We start from the raw sequence: 23129 nt of genomic DNA, 5'->3' as shown, positions 1-23129 counted from the left end.
TATTAATATAATATAAATATATATAATAATATAATAATAATATAATATATATAAAATATATAATAGTTAATAGTAATTTTATTGTTAATAAACAATGCAATAATAATTATTGGTGTACTTACCTTATGTTTTTTAATCGTTTATTGTTGCACACATTATAACATGTTGTATATTATAGTCTACTAAGCATTTGATAATCCTTAATAATGGGTTTATACACTGTCTATAAACATTCATAGATAGCTATTATAGTTGCAATTGATGATTATACGTTATTAAATGGCTAATAAAATTTTGTGAAGGGCATCTATAATAAACATCATTTGGTTGGCAGATGATACAGGCCTACAAACCAATTATTAACCAACAGTTAACAGTTAACAGTGGCATACTTAATACACTATATAAAATGTTACAATGTGTGCAACAATAAACTACAAATTATTATAAAACATGAACAATAATAATACTTGAATTATTTGACACACACACATTTTTAAAAAAGGAAATCTGGATCCATTTCTGACAATATTATTAAACATGAATAATAATTTAATTGTTTAAGAGTGAAATAACTACAGTTAAATTAACTGTTAATTTACTTTTTTTTTTAATCATTGTAATTTCAGGTGAAAAAAATAAACAGTAGTAACGTAAAGTACAACGGTCCAAACTAAACTTAAACAAATACATATCCTCATAAAACAGGACAATATAAATAAATCTGGATCCGTTCATAACAACAGAGTGGGTACTCTTTCTCAATCAACGATCTTTGCCGACAACAGGAAAACAGCGGGCCGCCGCTTCCTGTTTCCCCGCCCTCAGTCAGCTGTTTGTCGGTTGTTTGCAAACAGATCCGTCCGTCAGGTCCACGGTCCCCGCCGCCGCCTCCTCCGCGCTCCTCTAGCTCCTCCGCCATGGAGGGAACCGACGACAGCGACATCATCGAGCATCACGTCGAGGAGGAGATGGAGAAGAGAGGCGCGAGGAGCCACGCAGCCTCCTCCTCCTCGTTCCCGGAGAGCGTCACTCCGTCCGACAGAGACGGCCACAGCGGCACCCAGTCCTCCCACAGACTGCTGGCCTACAGCGATGCGCTCATCTCCATCATCGCCACCGTCATGGTGAGACACTGAGACACAGAGACACAGAGACACACAGACACAGAGACACACAGGGACACAGAGACACACAGAGACACAGAGACACAGGGACACACACAGACACACAAAGACACACAGAGACACACAGAGACACACAGAGACACAGGGACACACAGAGACACACAGAGACACACAGAGACACAGAGACACACAAAGACACACAGAGACACACAGAGACACCCAGAGACACAGGGACACACAGAGACACAGGGACACACAGACACAGAGACACACAGAGACACAGAGACACACAAAGACACACAGAGACACACAGAGACACAGGGACACACAGAGACACACTGAGACACCCAGAGACACACAGGGACACACAGGGACACACAGACACAGAGACACACAGAGACACAGAGACACACAGAGACACACAGAGACACTGAGACACACAGAGACACACAGAGACACCCAGCTGTCCTCCTCAGTGACAACAGGCTGGCCAGTGATCTTCCAGCAGACACATACTGCGGGTACTACATAATACAAGTATTACAAACTACAAATACTATATATATACTGTATTGCACACTGCAGGTACTATATACTACAAGTATTACATACTGCAGATACTACATACTGTGAGTATTATAGATTAGTTATTATATATATGAGTGTTATAATAAATCTACCTTCTACTGCAGGTACTACAGGTATTGCATACTGCAGGTATTATATACTATAAGTATTACACACTGCAGTTACTATACTGTATACTATGAGTGTAATGTACTGCAGGTACGATATACTATGAGTATTATGTACTGCAGGTACTATATACTATGAGTATTATGTACTGCTGGTACTATATATTATAGGTATTACACACTGCAGTTACAATATACAACAAGTATGACATACTATGGGTGCTATTTACTAGGAGTATCACAGACTGCAGGTACTATATACTATAGGTATTACATACTGCAGGTACTATATACCACAAGTATTACTTACTGTGAGTGCAATACTATAAGTTTACTTACTGCAGGTATTATATACTATAGGTATTACATACTGCAGGTACTATAAAATGTAAGTATTACATACTGCAGATACTATATACCACAGGTATTACATACTGCAGGTACTATGTACCACAGGTCTTACAAAGGGCAGGTACTGCATACTACATGTACTATACACTACAGGTATACATACTGCAGGTATTGCATACTACATGTACTGAAAACTACAGATATTACATCTTGCAGGTACTACATACTAAAGACACTACATACTTCAGGTAGTATGCAGTAGGTACTGCATACTACATGTTTATTATACAAACATGATATGAGAGGAACTGTTGTTTTTCCTCACGTCTGTATTTGACATTCGTAGGCAAAACAGTAGCAACAGTAGTATTAGTAGTATTAGTAGTAAAGGCTGGTTTTGAAAACAAAGATCAGATTGTTTCTACAGGTGTTAAATATCACGTCACTTTCTCTGAACACCTGGTATCTCCTCTAATGCAGTTTCCTTTACTCACAGATATTACCTGTGGCTCACACAAAGATGGAAGATAATGAGGTAATGTTTGTCAGTAATAACACGTGTGTAATAGTCACTGTTTTCTTCCTATAAAACCTACAGAACGAGGAATATTCAGTGGTAATGTTGTGATACTGCAGAGGTGTGTATCAGTTAAGGTCATCGGAGTTCACTTTGAATGTACTTGATGTACTACAAACAAGTTTGCAGTGATACTATTGAAGTGTATTTATATAGTGATAAAATCAGGCGACGTGTTTTAAATCTGAGTTTGTTTTTCAGGAGTTGAGGGAGAGCGTTCAGCTTCTGCTGACGACAAAGATCGCCGTTTACTTGATGACATTCCTGATTGTTACTGTTGCATGGGCCGCTCACATCAGGTGACTTATTAGTATTATCACTATTATTAGTTTTATTAGTAGTAGTAATCGTAGTATGGGAGTTTGAGGGATTATAATTCATCTTTTTGCTGGTTCTTTATGTTGAATCTCGCAGGTTATTTCAAGTAATTGTACGCATTGATGATTGCCTTGCACTGCTGAACCTCGTAAGTACAAAATCGGTGCCATCACTGTGTATTAAATATTATGCCGGCATTTTTTATTTGTTAACTTAAGTATTTTTTATAATTTATAAGTAATATGAATTTTGCATATTTTATTAAGGAGGGTTAGATGAAGTTCATACATAAGTGTGCTAATATGACTGCAAAAACATGAAGTTCTTATTCTTATTTCACGTTATATGACAAGTATATCTAGTTTCATGTTTTTTTTTTAATATAAAAAGGCAAAAAAAGAGGCTATATTTAATATCTGTTACACATATTGTATATATTTGAATTATTCTTCTTCCTTATGTATATATTTTGTGTACATTGTTGCATCATAGACACATGTTCTAACATTATATACTAGTTTTATACATTATATTGTCACATAAGGCACATTGTTTTATATTTTTACATACTAGTTTTATATTTTTACATATTTACATACCAAATTTACCCCCTGGGATCAAAGTGTTTCTGAATCTGAAAGGACTGAATTGGGATTTTTGAGACCTGCACATTAACTGAGTTATATATAATATGTGTCACATAAATCAGTGCATGTTGAAAACAAATTTTTTAGACAACTTCATCATAATTAATACCTAATAAAATAGTAATAATTTTGGCATTTTCACTTTCTCTGCTGAGAGAAAACCACATTTATGCTTTAAATATTTTACCTGTGAAAGAAACTTGTTTTTAGCACGTTTCCTTCTTCCTAATACAAACTTCCATTTTCGGTTTTGTTTCAGGCGTGCATGATGCTGATCACATTTCTCCCGTACACGGTGAGTCACCGCGGCGGCTAAATGGCAGCTGACTCGATCACGCTGTTTGCACAAATAACCGTCGAGCGCACTGATGTCATTCAGGCTGTAATCTTGCTGCGTGTCGGGTCTTTGCAGTTCGCTCTGATGGCGACGTTCCCCGAGAACATCCTCGGGATTTTGCTCTTCTGTGGCTGTGTGATGGTGATGGGCATCATTCAGGTAAACCGACTGAAGTGTTTAAATTCAGTCCTTCTGGAGAGCAAATATGCTGCACATATGAACACAAACAGGCCTAGTCAGCTGTGTCGCTGTAAATAAGATATAAGCGGAAGAAAATATTTTTTCACTGACATATTTTGGGAAAACTTCAAAGTAGACCTATTAATTAATTTAAAATGTATTCAAATTAATTAATTAAAATGTATATGCCACACATAAAAGAGGCCGCCTTGCTAAATATTTTTAAAAGAAAACTAAAAATGTATCTCTCATTTTATATACTCTATTTTTATGCTCATTTTATTAATAATGTCAGTGGGTTATATTTTATTTTCCATTTTATGTTATGCATTCTGTGTACTAAAATTTGATGCTTATTTTATCTTACTTTTACCATTATTATCAAGTGGATTTTATCCATTTGAAGCAGCATTCTAATTAATCTATTCTGATTTTTCTTTTTGCTTGCATGCAGGTTTTGTTATGTCTTTTATGTGTTTTGATGTGAAATGCTTGGTGAATTTAATTTCCTTCTTGTAAAGCACGCTGGGCTGCATTTTTGGTATGAAAGGTGCTGTACAAATAAAGTTTATTTTTATTATTAATAATAATAATAATAATAATAATAATAATAATAATAATAGGATTAATTAGTAGGCAGGTGCCCTGCTGGTGAAGTATACAAAGCTGAACATTTTGGGTGTGATCTGAACATGTCCCTTAACTTTTAAGAGTGTTGAAAAGTCAAAAAGTCAAAAAGGCGAAATGTATTTAAAAAATTGTGGATGACATAATTTTTTCAAAATTCACAAGACATCTTTATCAAATGAAAACTTCTGTTTTAACCCCATATTTGTTGGCAGTTTCCCTTAAAAAACATTTTCAGTGCAGTCTCTAAGTTTATTTCTCTTGGCTCAGTGTGCAGTGAGAGATGCACCTGTATTAACGGCTCTCTGTAACGTCTGAGGAGAAATAATGAATTATATTAATGTTTTAAAGATTTGCTGTTAACTCATATTATTTAGGATTTTTTCTGCCAGCTTTAGATTCAGGTGGTACAGGCACATGGGGGCACATCTGCTGCTGGTTCCAGGACATTTTTATACAAATTCATTAAGTAAGATGACATTTGTAACAAAACTTTATATATAAACAGGCTCATTTTCCTATTTATATCTAAATATTTTGTTGGAACCAAGTTGGCACCAATGGGTGTCAAAGCTTTGCCCTTAGCAACGGCTGTTTGATTTTAATTTTTGGTCCTTTGCTAGGAGTTTTGGGAGTTTTGTTTAAAAAAAAAAACAACCTTATTTACCTCTTATTTCCATCCTGTGCGTTCATAATCCTCCACGTCTTGTTCCCGCAGTCGGTGATTGTGCTGTACGCCTTCAGCCGCCCCTTCCTGCTGAACGAGCAGATCCAGATCTCAGAGAACCAAACTTTCTACAAACAACACATCCTCAAAGTCATCATGCGGGTTCCCCTCATGTGCTTCTTCGCCAGCATCTTCTCCTTCATCTTTTTCCAGCTGGTACGAGCTGTTTAACCCTTTAAGATCTGACGAAATTGGCTTAATTTCTTTCAAATACATGGGAAGAAGGCAATGAGCAATAATTAAGACTTTAACCAAAAAGCTATTATTAAAAAAGTACAAGAAATGTACCTGAATTGTTTGTAGTGACGTTTTCATTTTGTCTCAGTCGTACGTGCTGTTGGCGATCGTCATCTTCCTGCCGTACATCTCCCAGTCTCTGAAGTGGTGTCGCAGCAAAGCAATTGGTAAGTGTTTTATTTTATCTTAACAGGAAGAAGAAACCTATTAAATATGTGTTCACTTCTGGCCGGTACTAAAGAAAATCAGTGGGAAATCAGTGGTTCCCAGCTGGTCCAGACACAAAGTTCAGATTTCTCCTTAGTTATTAGTTTAAGGTTTTTCAGTGCTGTTTAGTACATTGTACACAGGTCGAGGGCCCAGCACTTGCTGATATGCGTTCACCTTATTATTTATCCAGATGTTCAAAAGGTTTTTACCGGGAACCGAATTATCCGCAAAGGCAGGTTTTGTCTCTAAAAAACAAAGGGGGGGACCCTGTGTTTTAAATCAGTAAAAACATGCCATAAAGCAGTTTCACATTACAAATGTGTGTTTCTCTGACAATTGTTGCTACTAACTACAGTAGCTGACTCAAAAATGTGAATGTACATATCTAGAGCGAGTGTTTGGTTTGTCCATTTTGGGCACCTGTAGAAGCGTGGCGGTTTTTCTTTTTTTTTGTATGCGTGTGTGTGTGTGTGTGTGTGTGTGTGTAAGTACGTAAGTCTTTATTGTACACACACACAAATATACAGTACATGTTCATATTTTTCATGTTTTATATGTATTACCATATGTTGCTCCTTGTATCATATTTTGTAACTTTTATTTATGTATTTTTGTGTTTTGTAATTTTTATTTATTCATGTATTGCCTATTTTTAATTTTTTTTCTTTATTTTTAATTTATTTTTTTTAGAGATATTACTACTATTTTAAAATTACAATAAAAGATTTGAATACGTATTGTGACCACTGTCATCATCCATTTTTATTTATTTTTATATGTAGATCGTTTGCTATTCTGATGTACCACTGGGTGACACATCTATTCATGTAATTTTTAATAAAAAAAATTTAAAAATAAATGGCATAAATTCATATACCATGTAATAATAAAGATACATGAAATTATGACAATAAAACATAATTTTTTGAAAAGAAACATGGTGATTAAGGTAACAAAAACACATTGATTCTTATTTTTTAGGTGAATTAACACAAATGAAAAACACTTTATATTTAACTTTTGACAAAATACTCCCCTAAATCCTCCACACTGGACCTTTACGTGTTGATGTAGATTTATTTTAGAAAGATATAAATCATTTGCATCACTTTTCTAAAACAATAACTGAATGTTGTCTGTTTCAGGTCAGGTGGAGGAGACTCCAGACTCCATGTTGTTTTACACGTACCTGCCTAACGAGCCGCTCAGCAAGGACCGAGTGGAGGCTTTCAGCGATGGAGTTTACGCCATCGTAGCAACGCTTCTCATCCTGGACATATGGTGCGTTTCTCTTTATTTCCTTAAATAAGATGACAAAGGATGAATGCATATAAATGTAACTGCATTTACAAATACAAAGAAACATTATTTCACCATTATTATATCAGTTACACACCTCGTGTTACGTTAAATTCATGGAAAAAATTTCACCTGAATGGTGAAAGAAAAATCCAAAACCTGGGAAAATTCTTGATGAATTCAAGTAAAGTTTTATCTGGCGGTATTAAGACCCGACTGCAGCACAAAGGAAAGCAGGAACGGTTTTTAATAACGTTTACCGTTATGACTCAGGACAACAACACACCAGGAAATATGTCCAGAAAACTTTGTTTCTAATGTGTTCAAAATGAAATTGCAGAATTATTATAATTTTTCAGCACTTTTCTCCCAGGTCATTTTCTTGTTTTTTTTTCTTTAACTTTCCAATACATTGTTTTTATTTATTTCTTGTCTGTTTTGGATTTTTCTTTGCTGTTAATTTTCACAAACTGAAGTAAATTAACAGATTCAGAAAACTATTTTTTAAGAAGCAAGGGTATAAATATCATTATATCATATTTCAAATTAAATTGCAGAATTATTATTATTTTTCAAAGCATCTTTTCCAGGTCATTTTCTTGTTGTTGCTTTTTATACATTTTCTTTTCTTTTTTATAAAATATTAATTTCAGATAATTTCCTGCATATTTTTTTTAAACTATTTTCTTGCTAATTTTTTCATCTTTTTTTTAGTAGCTCACTGACTTCATCCCCATGGTTTTTTTTTTAAGAAATCAAGTTTATTTGCTCAGGTTTTAAAGGGTTAATAATATGAAAAAAGTCCATTTAATTGTAATGAGAAACCTCTTAATGTCTCTCCTCTCTGGTTACTTCCTGTAGCGAGGACAATGTTCCCGACCCGACCGTCGTGCAGAAGAAGTTTGGCGGCAGCCTGATCGCGGCCATGCAGGAGTACGGCCCGGAGTATCTCGCCTACTTTGGCTCCTTCGCCACCGTCGGCCTCCTCTGGTTTGTGCACCACTCGCTTTTCCTCCACGTCACCAAGGCGACGCGTTTCATGGGCCTGCTGAACACCTTCTCGCTGGCGTTCGTCGGTGGGTTGCCTTTAGCCTACCAGCTAACGCACGAATTCCCGCACAACTCCCGCAACGAACTGGAAGCCATTCAGATCAGCTGTGTGATCATCTTCTTCGCAGGAATATTTCAGCTCGCTATTTGGGTGGTCGCTCTCTACAACGAACAGGAAACGTTGCACCCCTACGTGCGATATGGCGGGCGCGAGCACGTGTTTATGCTCGCTAAGCTAGCTCTGTACCCCTGCGTAGCTCTGGGGACGTTTTTCCTAACGTGTATTTTGAGTAAATTCAGCGCCCCAATTTTCCACCTGATGGAGATCACGGTGCCTTTTGCTTTTCTCTTGCTGAGGCTGTTGGTGCGGGTCGGGCTAGCGTTGTTACGGCTAATCTTCTGTCCCGACAGGCCCGACCAGAGGGGCGTCATAGAGGAGGACGATGACGAAACCAGAGTGCCGTTCAACGCTTTAGTGACCTAGCTCGCTTAGGAAGTGGCCACAAAAAATCAAGCTAGCTGGCAGAGCTGTGAGGCATTGTTGCTAAAATGCTCGGAGTCTGAAAGAGAGAGATTGAGTCAGGAATCACACGTAGAAGAAGGTGATTATCTTTTGATTTAAACTGGTTCAAATCATGCGATCAGTGCACATGGCATTAGACGCGACGTGTTTAAGTACGGAGGAGGACCAGAGTACTGAAGGATACTGAACCAAAGCAAGTCCACTCATTTGATCTCTTTAAAGGGTTAGTTTGTTATTTTTCAGCCTCTATTTTGTCAAGTTTTTGTGTCTAAGAGACTAATTGGGAACAAAAGCTTTTTAAACTGGTCCAGTGTGGAGGGAAACAGACTGCAAAGTAAGTATGTGGGGGATCATCAATTTACATCCATTAAAAGAGCTTATTGTTGCCACTGACAGGATTCAAAAGGTCTTACATTATTGGAAAGGATCCCTACAGCGGTAAATGTTTCGAAACATTTCAGGAAATGTCCTAAAAATCCTTGAAACCTCCAAAAATCCTAAAAACGTCCAAAAGTCCTAGAAATCACCTAAAAATCCTTGAAACCTCGAAAAATCCTAGAAATGTCCATAAATCTTTGAAACTTCCTAACATCCTCGAAATCTCCTAAAATCCTACAAACGTCCTAAAATCGTTGAACCTCCCTTAAATCCTAGAAATTACCAAAAATCCCAGAAACTTCCTAAACTCCTACAAATGTCCTTAAATCCTAGCAATGCGCCTAAAATCCTTGAAATTTCCTAAAATCGTAGAAACATCCAAAAATCCTAAAAACATCCTAAAATCCTTGAAATGGCCCGAAAATCCCAGAAACACGTATGAGGTCACTGTGACTGGCCCCTGTCATTTTGCAAAATTGGCCCCCAAGCAAAGCGAGTTGAGTTTCTTGCTCTCTCTCTGTAGGGATCATTTCCTTAATGTTGTCAGACACTTCCAGAGAAAATCTGAGCCTGTCGGTGGCAAAAAATTGGACAAACTTTAAAATTTGTTTTTTCCCAGAAGTCAATTAGACACAAAACGGTGGTGAAATAGAGTCTAGGTTGAAAAATACCAAACTTAAAAGCCTTAAAACAATATCTTGGACAAATATACCAATGCTAGTTTTGATTAGCGAATAATCAACAATCATCTTTAAGCCGTGAAAAGGTTTGAAATGACTTTAAAAATGGTTTCGCTCTTTGATTTAATGTCTGGAAGCAGCACAAAGTTCACAAATGAGAATTTTCTGTTTAATTTTGGCTTCAAATCATCTTCTAACTCACAACTTGTTAATTATACTGTACATGTAGGTAGAACAGGTTTTTATAATTATAGTTCACTTCAGGCACCAACTAAGTTTGTAAGACGAAAAGTCCGTCCAACTGGTTTTAATTTAGCCTACATTTATTATTTAACCTCCTTTTTGCCAGAGAAGATTTGCAAGTTTAGACACGGGAAAAAGAAATGTAGCTTAAGTATTGAAATGCTTTTTGTGCTACAAGGGAAGTTTTGTTTTGTCATGTTTGTCTTCTTTCAGACATTTGGGCCGATGTAAATGTTGGAGTTGACCTGTTAGAAAACTAACAGGTCAGCTGACTTGGTTCGAGACTTTAGTATTTGCACTTTAAATATTGTACTGAATGGGTACGGCCATAAAACGTAGAATTGCACTAAGATATTTTGGTGTACTACCCACTGGAATGTAATCTCACCTTTTTAGTTGTATCATAATATTTTTTGTGTGTTTGTTTATGTTTTTAGGACAACTGTGCACTTAAATGACCCCCGAAACTGCATATTTTAAAGCAGAACAGACCAGATTGGTGCATGAATATTGTTGGTTTGTAGTTTTAGTGATAATGAATTCAGGTTTTCTTGAGAATTTTGTCCTTAAATGTCAAATCCAATCTTATTTTATGATATTTAAGGGGTAGCTCTGATCTTTTGAAGTGAGGTTGTTTGAGGTATTTATCCTGGATTGGAGTACTGCCTCAGAGGCAGAGCAGTGTACTGCAGTGGGTGGGATAAAACGCATTTCAGACACCTAAAAAAATCCCACCAAAGATAATAAGTCTGTCTAGTGGTTTTGACAAGAGCACATATGGGGAACTGAAACCGGTTGGTAAACTGCTTTCACTGCTTTACTTTACACACTTAACCCTTTGAAACCTGTGCAAACTGATTTGATTTCCTTCAAAATTATGGAGAAAGGGCAATAAATAGAAGAAATTACCCCCACATTAGCAAATAATTAGTGAAAATTACATGAAAAATTGTTAAAATAAATTTAAAAAAAATTAAAACCCAAAAAGATAAACAAAATAAAAAAAAATAATAAACAACCCGGAAAAGTTCTTTAAATATAAATACTTTTGTAACATAATTTCAAATCTTGAATTATGACAGTTATACACATAGTTTTCCCCCTAGCTTTTTTAAAAGCATTTTTCAAAATCTATTAATTTCTTTCAATTTGTGGAACATTAAGTTGCTAATTGCCTTTCCCCCCATGTTTTTTTAAAGAAACTGCAACAATTTGCTCAGTGTTCAAAGGTTTAATTAGTTTTAAAAGGCATCTGAAAGCAAGAAAAATTGCCGTCACTCCATATTTTAAAAGGTTCATTGACAGCTTTAGGCCTTTTTTTAGACGGCTAAAATAAGTTTTGTTGCTGCCCCTCCACAGCTCTCCAAACTGGGGGCTTGCAGACTGCCATCTACTGTATGTTAAACACATAGTATGGAGAACTACCTCATACAACCCCACTTCAAAAAATATGAACTATTCCTTTAACAAATCAGTTTATTCCAAGTGGAAATTATTGTTCTGTTTTTTATGAAGAGGTTTGTAAATCAGGTCTAGTACATTTCTCCAGAAGAGGTCACTGTTGTTTCTGTTAAATAGTCCTGTTGAGTTATGATCACGTGTTGTTATTATGTACAATTACTGTTTACTCCTGATACAAAAGGGGACTCAAATCTGAGACGCACTTTACTGGAAATCTGTCAGGTGATGGAGAAAAAATAGAGATATTAACAGGGGGCTTAGTGATTAAAGAGAGACGACTGAACTAAAGCTCATTAAATTAACACTTTTTAGGGAAGAGAAATAATCTCTGCTGGCTTTGAATGTGTGCAGGGGAAAAAGCTGGTTTGTGATTGGTTGGACAATTTTCATTTCATGTTTTCATCTTTTTTACGTTACATGTTTTTGTATCCAGTTATCTGTAATCAGTGTCTGTCGATTAGGATGGGAGCAGAATAATTTCAGATTTTTTATGGAGGAACAAGGGGCTGTTATTTATTTATCCGAGAAAGGGGGTGGCTGCAGTGTGACTTTGCATTTTTTGTTAGTTTGTTTATTTGTTATTTTAATTAATTACACCTCCTGAAAACTATAAATATTTTTCCTTTAGCCTCCCTGAGTGACCTGTGGAAAATGCATGACCCTCACTACACCATCGATTAAATTAGCATGCTGATAACTCCATGCAAACTTTTTATTTATTAACATTATTTTATTGCCAAATTTTGAGTGACGTAGAATAATGGGATGAAATATCACAATTTTAAGATCAGTTTGTCTAGATATTTGAAAATTCAATAATAATATAATTTCTGTTTTTACAGTTTCTGGACATGATAAATTACATAATTTTAGCATTTTTTTGAGTAAAAATGCCTTCCAAACTTAAAGGCATGTTTTCTTTAAAAAAAAATAGGTAAAATTAGCTTAACCAGACTGAGAATTTTGCTAGTTGAATCTGATTGGACCGTTCAGTATGAATATTGGATGATTTTTTTTCCCATAAGTTTTCAAGTGTGAACAGCGGTATTTATGTAATATCATAAGCACGCTAACTGCGCTAACAACTGATCGGAAATGTGCAACATTTTTTGCTGACATTAGATATCAAACAAAAACAAGAGACTGTGTCGTAGTAATGCTGCCTTCACATGCTCCTCAGAAATATTATATTTAGAGAGTTACGAGAACATCAAAGACCCTCCAAAGTCATTTTTACAGAAATAGGGAAATTTCGATGTTGCTCAAGTCGCTAATTTGTGACGTTTGCGTGACTTTTCAAGTCAGCAGAAATGATAGAAAGCATGAAAACAGTGTCAATAATTGACGGCAGAACACTATATATTTAATAATTTTGTTCCAAGTATTTACTTTTAGCCGCTGTACATTTTAGTATATGAATCTATGTGCTTCATTCTGCCGCTTAAGCACAAAGGGACTTTGTACTACCTGCTTTTGGTACCACGAGAAAACAAGCTTTTTACTTGTAGTGTCCATGTTTGCGGCTTTTTTTCAGACCAAAACACTTGAATATCTGTATGTCATAATTACGAATGCACGACTTGAAAGTGCAATATTTCTGAGGAGCACACGAAGGCAGAATAAGTTGCTGTGAGCTGTAAATTCACCTCTTCTGAGCAGGTCTCTCCTCCTTTGTGCCGCTGCCTGAATGTTTGCAGCTGCCTGTAACAAAGAGCAGCACAAAAGTCAAGAGCATTCACACCACAGCAAAATCTGAGGACGTTTTGGTCACCAGCAAAAGAGAGGGAGAGAGAGAAAAATCGACTGTTCGACTTGATCATCAGTCGACTGAGGGTCTCCGACCGATGATCCGAATCTCTGACTTTCAGGGGGCAGCCCTGGGTGAAATAAATACAAATACAGCCGTTTAAATGTGCATGCCAAAATAAAAACACAAGTCCCTCAACAGTGATTGAAAAAGTATTTGACATGCCCCGTCTTATTTGCACCAACCTATCTTCCCTCATAAATAACAAACAGTCCCTAAATGCCTGTATCTGTTTGCCAATCATCACGACACCCTTTTCATCCCAAAATAATGAATGCAAAATGTTGTCAGACATGTTTACCTAAATATAAATAACTGTATTTGCATATTTTCTAAGTTACAGTCAGTTGTAGCTTCATGTTTGATCAACAGCTGCATCTTTACTCTTCTTAATTTCCTTAGACACCAAATTAACATTAAGAAATCAAGCTATTTTTTAAAATGCCTTTTGTTGTAATACCTTCAACATGGTGATCTGTTTGTGGAGGTCAGACGAGGCCTTGTCCAAATATTCCCTTTGACCGATTTCTGCTCTCAGTGCTTCGTCGTTGCCTGTTTATGAGTGAAAAACGTTGCATTTGCTCTTTCACACCGTGCAAAATCATTTTTCTCAAATGTCAAATCACAAACTGTCAAGCTTTGTTTTGTGAATAAATTTGAAGTTGTTCCTTGCACGTGAAAGCAAATTCTGTTTTGTTGAGCATAATGAACAAAAAGTGCATTATTTTAAAGAAAAAAAAACTTTATTCACCTCCATACAGTAAACAGCTTCACAATATCCCTAACAAGATATCAATATGTGGTTTATACACGACTTCGTATTGCCCCTATATATTAACAGCGTACTTCCTCAAGTGTCGCTTTTCAATCTTATCCACTCCAAAAACTATAGATTTTCATTAGAAAACATTTCTGCTCAAAAGCAAATCAAACAAAATATACACAAAATGATAAATTAAACAGACGAGCAACCAAACATCTGCAGTGCATCATTACCTGACATTTGGGCTAATAAACTTTTCTTTACCTACCTTTACACGTTTGTGTACCACAAGTGTTTCATATTATAATAATATTTATATTATATATTTATATTATTATAATATGAAAAGCTCCGGTTGTTTCAATTACAGCTGTAAACCTATAGAGTCTAAAGAGTGCCAAGAGAATAGGATAATTTTTAATTATTAAAAAACAAATTGCTGTGTTTAAGTGATAGAGAGACAGAGACAGTTACAGAGAGCTATTTTTTATTATTTATTCATTATTTATTTAATTTTTCACTTGAATTTAAAAAAAAAAAGAAGTTGCTGGGGACGTGCTGTACATGATATTGAAAGTTTCAGTTTTGATTTAACATTAGTTAAAGGCACTGAAACAAAGTTTTGCATTGGATTTTTTATATTCCAAATTCTAAACATTAACACAAATATTTGTATTATTGTATTATTATAGTATTTTTGGTGTAAATACGTATCGGTTCCAAATATTGGTTATCGGTCTCATGAACTACTAATAAACAGTATCGGCTCTGAAAAAACCGTTATCAGTTGATCCCTAATTTCAACACAAAGATAAACTGCATAATCAATTGAGACAGTAGATGATAATTTTGATTTTGAAATGGCCAAATTAAAATGTAAAGTTTTTTAAAACTACTTCACATTTTTGAAATCTTTGATTAACTCACTGATTCATTAACCAATAAAAGCGTTTAATTATTCTGGTGGCACACTCCAGACTCCATAAAAAACAGCTTAAATAAATTCTGAATAATTTGACCATTTGCTGTTCGTGTTGATTTTTTGGTCAAATTGCTTTCGTGTGAACGCTGTCCGGACGTCTGCGTGCTCTGCGTCATCTCGTTCAGTTGTAAGTTGGACAGTGAAGCTTGTAAAGCAGTAGTGTGAGTTTCGCCGCAGAGAGGTTTTTATAGATTCATACAGTACAATACAGCTGGTCCCAAAAATCTACCCAGCACACCCCTTCACTTCAGATGGGGGGAAACACCCCTAAAATGCACTTCTATGAGGAAAAACATGAACAGAACAAACCGGAGAAATAAATTATGACATCCTCAGAACAGAGTAACACCCATTGCACAGGCCTCCAGAGCGCAGCCGGCTCCAAACGCTCCTCGTTTTTGTCATTTTTTCAGAACAAAGAGAGGATGTCGGAAGGAGACGGCGGTTTGGACCTGGGCCCCGGAGCTTTTTTTTTTTTTTTTTTTTCTCAATAACGGAAGGAAATCAGTGTTAATCAGACAGTGCTTTGGTAAACATTTCTCTCCGAAAAAGGTCTGGATTCAATCAGACAATCTTGTCGGCCACGTCTGGTGCCTCATAACACGCTTATATAAAATGTGTCGTCTCCTTCATCACACTGGTGATTTATCATAAATGCCACAGATTTCTGTTGAATTAAATCATCCAACTCACGTTCTACTCAATCAAAACTGCAACCTGCAGAAGATATTGCTAAAAAAAATCAATCACCCATCAGATTTTTTATATACTTAAGATGCAGTATGTGTAAACACAGTACTGTAAAACTGTATAAACACACTCGTTGTACAGTATATAGGCCAAATGTCCTCAGATCTCTTGTTACAACATCTTATGTCACAAACTACATTCAAAATGTAATAATTTAACAGTGATTTAATGAATAAGAAGACTTTAAAATAGCAAGATTTTTTTTCAACAGTTTAAAGAGAGTTGAGTCTGAAGATGTGGGAACTTTCGGAGGGGTCTGGTGCACCCCCACCTATCTACCGCTACAGTGCAACTAAAATCATTGGTTAAATCGATAAAGGAAGCACAGTTGTTTTTTTCTTTTTTTTTTAGAGGAAAAGTTTTGGAAAATGTGCTTACTCTCTTTCTAAGATACCACGCTTATGTATGTGTGACTATCAGGGGGGAAAAGCCTTTTTTTTTCCAAAAGTACTCCTTTAAAGCTCAGATTGTTTAGTCTTTCGTCAAACTTCCAAAACTTTATTTACTCTCATATCCTGTTTGTTTAATGCTGGCAATGAAGCGGTTAATCAATTTAATAGAAGTCTATGAGAAAATGGCTCTACTTCTAATATGATTTATTATCTCGGTAAACATTTTCCTAATGTTTATATGGTCTCAATTTCCAAGTTAAATAAAGCATGATCATTTTTTAAATTATGGTCCCATTTCGAGTATAACAGATGATAAATCAGGGTATGCCTTAGAGTGTGGCTACCTTTTGATTGAGTCATTACCACCTTTAAATTTAGGAAACAAGCCTAGAAATGCATGTCCTCCATGACTCCAAAATGCTAAACTCGAGGCTTCAAAACAGGAAAAACCAATGGTAGACGTCACAATTGCCATGTCAGCTTTGTTTTATACAACATGTGCCAGCATCCTTTTAGGGTTTTCGCACTTAAAAGCTCAAGTCCAAAATTCTGCAGAGCAAACTCATTATTTCCTACGGACAAATCATCTGTGTTCTCAAAGGAGAGAGACATTTTCCATCATATATTTCAGCCAAAGTACAGCTTGACCTTTTTTTTATGTTGTTTTTTTGGACTTTTATGGCCTTAATATGATGAGACAGCAGGAGGGAAGACAGGGAAGGGAGATGAGAAAGGGCTGCCAGTTGGACTCGAACACGGCCGCTGCAACGAGGACACACAGCCTCTGAATACGGGGCGCCGTCTACCAGCTGAGCTACCCGGCCCCCGCTCCGTACACTTTTAATTCAACGTTTAAAGCTTGCTTGGATGGCTGGGCAAAACGCCACTTCCACCGTCAACACATGCATGCATCGTTTTGATGACGCTGGCTGTAAAAGGGTCAGTGAGCTGCTTTGCAGAAATTTCATTAGTTCGTTAGTGAGCTCTACAGATGTTGGTAGGCACGTTTTTTAATTTTAATGTTTCCCCTTTCTTGCAGTATTTATCCTACTTATTTTCCAGCTCTGGCTCCAGACATGAGAGTGGTTTCTCTGCAAGAATAAGCACATTTTCCAAATGCCAAACTATTCATTTAAATCCTTTGTCCCAGTCTCAGGTAAAGGTTCACCCCAGCACACCTTTAAATAAGCAGCAACCTCAGATCAAATCTACACCCCCACTCATAAAAATCTAATTTGTTCATGCTAAAGGCTACAAATGAGTTACATCTCTATTTTTGCATATCATTTCTCATAGCTTAAAAGTGTTTTTTTCTTTTTCCCAGCAGGTCACACAAGTAGTTATAGTATGTATTAGTTCAGCTAAATATCTTCAGTATATTTATGTACAATACATTAACTTCGAGTGCTGATGCTCTAGTTTCTGCGTTTACATGCCTACAGTCAATCTGAGTTGACTTTAGTTGTGCGAGTTATTTAGATTCAGACAGAAACCTAAAAGCTAAAAAGTTCACGCTGTGGAAGAAGAGAATAAACATGGCTTCGTTTAGCAGTCGCCGAGACAGGACTTGCGTACATGCTACATGTTTTGTTACGCTGTGAGGTTAGGACCATTAAATAGAGCATAGTATATAAAACAGTGTCTACAGTATTCTGACCGCACTGCTGCATCATCGCTTCGCGCACACACCCAAAACCCCAGAAAGACGAGTCTCAACAGTCCGTTTGCTGTCGCTCAGGTCCACGTGCCCGACACTTTGGGCCCAGTTTATGCTGGTAAAAGCTCCTTAAATCCGTTTGTTTAGCTAAAGTCAGTGCAATGTTTGCCGTCCACGGGGAAACTGCACATCCGCCATCCAGAAAGCCGTGTGCTTTAGAGTCCGTTTTGTTTGATTTTGTCTTCAGTCTGTGAGTTTGTAGGATGGGGACTGCCCGTTTGCTCGTGAAGCGGGGTGTCGTTTATGTGCCAGTCCAGGTGAAAAGCAACTATTTTTTGTTGATGTTGGTATTGTGTTGTTTTGTTTTTTTTCCTACGAGGTTATTCCACGTAGTCTGGAGAGTCGCCTCATTTTCAAAGTCGTCATTTTGAGCTGGTTGGAAGTCGGATGAAGAGTCGGCAGGATGACGATGGACGCCTTGAGGCTCACACACCATACGGCCATATCTAAGAGTGTGTGTGTGTATGTGTGTGTGTGTGTGTGTGTACATGCTTACACAAACTCTCCAAACCATCACACACACTCCTCCAGCCGTCATCCCCGTGAAGCCGGCCGGTCGTTCACTCGGCCTGTGCGGCGGCGGGGGGAGCATGCCCCTCTCTCTCAGCTGGGAGTGCAGAGTGTGGAAAATGCTGAGCTGCTGTTCAGGCTGAAGCATCAACAGCTGCTGCAGCACTTTGCTCGGGTTCGGTCCCCTGCAGGACAACACTTCAGTCAGTACGTTTGCACGCTCGCTCGGTTAGGCCCGTTTCACACGGCACGCGTCAGCAGTGTGTGACGGCAGATAAGGCAATTAGACATTTAAGGATAAAATTACCCAAATCATAGCATAAAAAGTACAAGATCTGAAGATTAGGGGGGAAAACACAGATTAAAAGTAAAAACAAACAAAAACAAAACAACAACAAAACAACACACAAAAAAGGAAATGACCTGACAAAAAGTGCTTTAAAATATATGAATAACTCTGTAAAATAATTTTAAATATACAATGGTGATTATTATAAATGTAGCTTGCTAAAAGTAAAAGACATTTGTTGCTCATTGCTTTTCCCCCCCATATTTTCAAAAGAAAGCAAATCAATTTGAAGAGGACACAGCGCAAGAAGTGTGATGTCAATCCGGGTCTTTAAAGGGTTAATATCTTTACTTAAGTGTCTGATTTTCTTCTGACAGACAATGAGCGGAGATGCAACTCCACACTCTCCAAAAACCTTTTCACAGCCATCTGAAACTCTACGAAAACTGATATACAAACATATGAATCCTAAAATGACTGTGAGGAACTTTTTTTAGATTTCACCCTCAAACACCTCTGCTGCTGAGACTCTGCTCCTCCTCTTACCTGATGAAGCTGGCTATGTAGACGTGTGTGAAGGTGGCCATCAGGTACTGACAGTCGAATCGATCCATGATGCCGCCGTGGCCCGGGATGGTGTTAGCAAAGTCCTGCAGGAGCAGAGAGACCAGAGTGTCATCACATCTGAAACTCAAACCCCAAATAACAAGACAAGTTCCAAAAATGAGAAAAAAAAGGACATGAAAATAAGCTAAGAAATAAATTTAAAAAATTTTTAAAAAAAAACAGACAGGAATGATCAATAAAAGTCTTGGGAAAAAAGCACACAATTTATTTTTGTTACATAATTTTAAATATCTGGTTATAATAATTATTAATATCTCTCTTGAATGTGTGCATGTATGTGTCTGGGTGTGTGCATGTGGTTGTAATCTTCTTGATTTTATTGTATTGACTTTTATCAGTATTTTTATTTTTTACTGTGTAACTTTACTGTGCACTTTAAATTGCACTTGCTGTGTGAACTGTGCTATAAAAATAAGTTATTTTTATTATTATTAAAAATAACAAAAATACAGTTAATAATAATAATAATAACATAATAATAATAATAATAATAATATAATAATAATAATAATATTTTTCTCTGGACATTTTTCCTAGAATTTTTAAAATTTTCCTCTTCCTTTCAAACTAATTTTGAGGTCATTTTCTTGTCATCTTCTACTAAATTCTTGCAATATGTAGGACATTTTTAGCCAAGTTGCTCATAGCCTTTTCCCCCATGTTTCCTTAGAGTTTCAAGGGTTAAATCTTTTGTGAAACGCATTTCAACACAGCACAAGAAAACTGATGTTGATCAAGGTTTCAAGGGGTTAGCAGGACGAACGTGAATGTGGTTATCAGTGTATGTTAACTCATTTTTTGGTGCTTCTCTGGTGTTTCACCTGTCAGCCACACATGGTGTCACTAGGTGGAGATGTGCTACAAAGCCCTGACTACACAAACACTAACCGGCTCAGTTGTTTGAGAAATGACTTTTCCCAGCTGGGAGTCCTTAAACAAGGCGCTGAAACCCCGGAGGCTGCAGCAGAGCCGCTCAGCAGCTGCCAGCAGGAGGCTGCAGCTCACCGCTGCAGCCTGCAGTAATGACCGTGTGCTGCTGTGTGAGGGATCAGGCAAAGCGCCGCTGAGCTACCTGTCACTTTAAGTCAAATCTCTGCTCTTCAGTTGAAGTGGTCCGACCCGTTTCTGCAATGTTCAAACGCCTCGCCTAAACTTATCTCTGTGTGTCTGTGGCTCGGGGTGGAGCTCCAGTCAGTGGAGTGTGTTTACTCAGTCTTTGGTAACAGATTACACAGATGTTAGCTGTAAACTTGCGATGATAAAGTGGTGCGCAAATGATACTTAAATTACACCTAAAAAAAGCTGATCTGAGTGAAAACTACTCATAGGCTATTGTATATACTGTGCATTATCTGCACATTCAACTTCTTCATTAATGATGAATAAATGATGTTTTTCTGGTTACAAAACTCAATATATGAGTTTGTTTATTTGTTAGGATCCCCATCAGCTGTGCCCTCGAAAACAGCTAATCGTCCTGTGGTCCACGTTTAGTTAAATAAATAAATGAATAAATAAATAGCCAGTTGTTAAGTTCAATTCATTTCTGTATTAAAAAATAAATTAATTCTTGGCTTTAAAAAAAAAAAGAAGAATAGAGACTGACGTGCTCAGTTAAGTAAGTAGCAGTTAACCCTTAGAAACCCAAAGTGACCTCACTTTTTTAGCGCTGCTTTCACATGTCTTTCACGCGTCTTTCACGGGTGTCTAACTCTTTGAAAATAAAAAAAAACTAATGTTAGCACTGTTCCCACTGTTGGCACCATCAGCTTCTCAACCACCTCCATGTTGAGAGCCGTGTGCAGTAAATCCCTGCTCAGACTGAATCACAGATTTGCTCTGAATGTTGCAGGCTGCTCCTTTAAATGAATGAAAGTAAATAACAGATTAAGTTAAGTTGGACAAAAGAGGAGAAGAAACAAAAGGATGTTCTTTACTTTGATTTTGAAGGCTCGCTTGAAGCCGCTGGCAAAGAAGCCGCCGAAAGGCCCGATGAGAGACGCGAAGGACGAGAGGAAGATGCTGTGGATCTGGAAGGGGTACAGGTTCACCGTTTTCTGAAAGAGAAACGAGGACAAACATGACAAATGTGATTTTACACACAACACAAAGCCATGTTGTGACCCTCTTTGTTCTGCCATCTCATATCACCTCAAAATGTTGTTTTAAAAATGTTTTTTAAGCTTCTACATGATTTAATTTCCACTCTGTAGTTTTTCCATAAATTAAAACCTTTAACCTTAATAGATAATTAAGTGTGGTTGCTTTTAACAACTAAGATTAACCAACATAATAATGTTTCAGATGAAAAAAACATGACGTCAACAGGTGGAAAATACTAAAAATTAAAAAAAGCCCAAAATGACACCCAGAAATAATATATTGTATGTTTTTATGCTTTGGTGTCTTTGGGATCACAAATTACAGTTTGAATGAGTTTCAATGGAGCATTTTTTGCACTTAACAGTCTGAAAGTATAATTTTGGTTTACAGTGTATTTTAGACCTAATGTTGTTATTGTTGAGCTGAAAATTCACAGATTAAACAAAAATATACAATCTTGCCAAAATTTTGCCACATGCATGAACACAGCCCGAATTATCAAAAAGTGAAAAAAAATGAAAGCTTGTAAAATGCGCTAAACAGTTCCTAAGGGTTAATAGTCTTACAATGTAATGACAAAGAATATGTTTACAATGATGAAATCTCTGATTTAGATAATCCATAATATTTCAAATGGTCTTAGTTGATGCATAACACTTAATAGAGAAACATAAAGACAAAGTCTTACCCATCTCAGTGTGTTTTGCACCACAGCGGGAAGAGTGTACTCCTGCATCACAAAGATATCAGAGGGCTCACACTCAACCGTAAACCCGTTGGTCTCACTGTTGAAGCCCACGGGACACACAAAGTACTGGAACTGAGACAGGAGGTAGGCCAGCTGAGGGTCGAAACAAAGGAGAGATTTTCTTCTAAGAAAATTGGGGATGCAGCGCTTGTCAGTTATGCCTCAAAGCTCTGGAAGTCACTGCCCACAGATATCAGAGAAGCCACGTCGCTAAATATTTTCTAAAAGAAAACTGAGAAACGTATCTCTTCATTTTATCCTTTAACTGCATCAACTGCTTTGCATTTTTCTTCTCTCTCACACTGCTGCACCTCTTTAAAATATTTGATTTTCCTTAATTTTATGCATTTTAAACACCATTTTTAAACTTTATTTTCATTAATATTATCTCAGTGGGTTTTATTTTTCATCTTACGTTATGTATTCTTTGCAATCTATTTTTAACATTATTTTTTTCTTACTTTTATTAGTATTATCAAGTGGGATTTATCCATGTGAAGATGCAATCTATGTATTCTATTCTGATCTCATCTTTTCAAAAGCAGGTTGTATTTTTTCTTTGTCATCTATGTCCTTTCATGTGAAGCACTTGTTATATGTTATTTCTTTGTTGTAAAGCACATTGTGCTGCATTTCTTGTATGAAAGGTGCTATACAAATAAAGTTTTGGGGAAAGGGGAAATAAACTGAAAAAAAAGTTCTTAAAAAATTCTGTAAAATAATTATAAATATATAATTATGATATTTATAAATAAATAAAAAAAAATAAAGGGA

At 36.6% G+C, this 23129-nt stretch overlaps 2 protein-coding genes across 2 annotated transcripts in view; one reads left to right on the top strand and one right to left on the bottom strand.

Moving 5' to 3' along the window:
• Positions 1–856: 856 nt before the first annotated feature.
• tmem175 (transmembrane protein 175) lies at positions 857–9576 on the top strand. Its single transcript, XM_042488315.1, has 10 exons — positions 857–1127; positions 2670–2708; positions 2952–3049; positions 3165–3216; positions 3975–4010; positions 4128–4211; positions 5578–5742; positions 5912–5990; positions 7179–7314; positions 8194–9576. Exons 1-10 carry the CDS (start codon positions 921–923, stop codon positions 8864–8866), a joined length of 1569 nt encoding a protein of 522 aa, XP_042344249.1. The 5' UTR covers positions 857–920; the 3' UTR covers positions 8867–9576.
• Positions 9577–11871: 2295 nt separating this feature from the next.
• The window catches only part of LOC121944716 (phosphatidate cytidylyltransferase 2-like), a 17943-nt gene continuing 6685 nt past the window's right edge, over positions 11872–23129 (bottom strand). The window contains exons 2-7 of the mRNA XM_042488605.1: positions 22296–22448; positions 21442–21561; positions 19424–19527; positions 18581–18773; positions 13314–13368; positions 11872–11882 (exon numbers count right to left, since the gene is read on the bottom strand). Of these exons, the coding sequence (XP_042344539.1) occupies positions 11872–11882; positions 13314–13368; positions 18581–18773; positions 19424–19527; positions 21442–21561; positions 22296–22448 (636 nt within the window). The remainder of the gene's footprint in view (positions 11883–13313; positions 13369–18580; positions 18774–19423; positions 19528–21441; positions 21562–22295; positions 22449–23129) is intronic.

This window comes from Plectropomus leopardus, chromosome 6 (genome assembly GCF_008729295.1).
Source record: "Plectropomus leopardus isolate mb chromosome 6, YSFRI_Pleo_2.0, whole genome shotgun sequence".
In the NCBI taxonomy this organism is placed as follows: Eukaryota; Metazoa; Chordata; class Actinopteri; order Perciformes; family Serranidae; genus Plectropomus; species Plectropomus leopardus.
This window is presented reverse-complemented; position numbering and strand designations above follow the sequence as displayed.

Coding starts and splice junctions, on each gene's coding strand:
- tmem175 (XM_042488315.1), top strand. CDS start 921: ATGGAGGGAACCGACGACAGCGACATCATCGAGCATCACGTCGAGGAG. Junction 3,217..3,974: donor GCCTTGCACTGCTGAACCTC/GTAAGTACAAAA, acceptor GTTTTGTTTCAG/GCGTGCATGATGCTGATCAC. Junction 5,743..5,911: donor CCTTCATCTTTTTCCAGCTG/GTACGAGCTGTT, acceptor ATTTTGTCTCAG/TCGTACGTGCTGTTGGCGAT.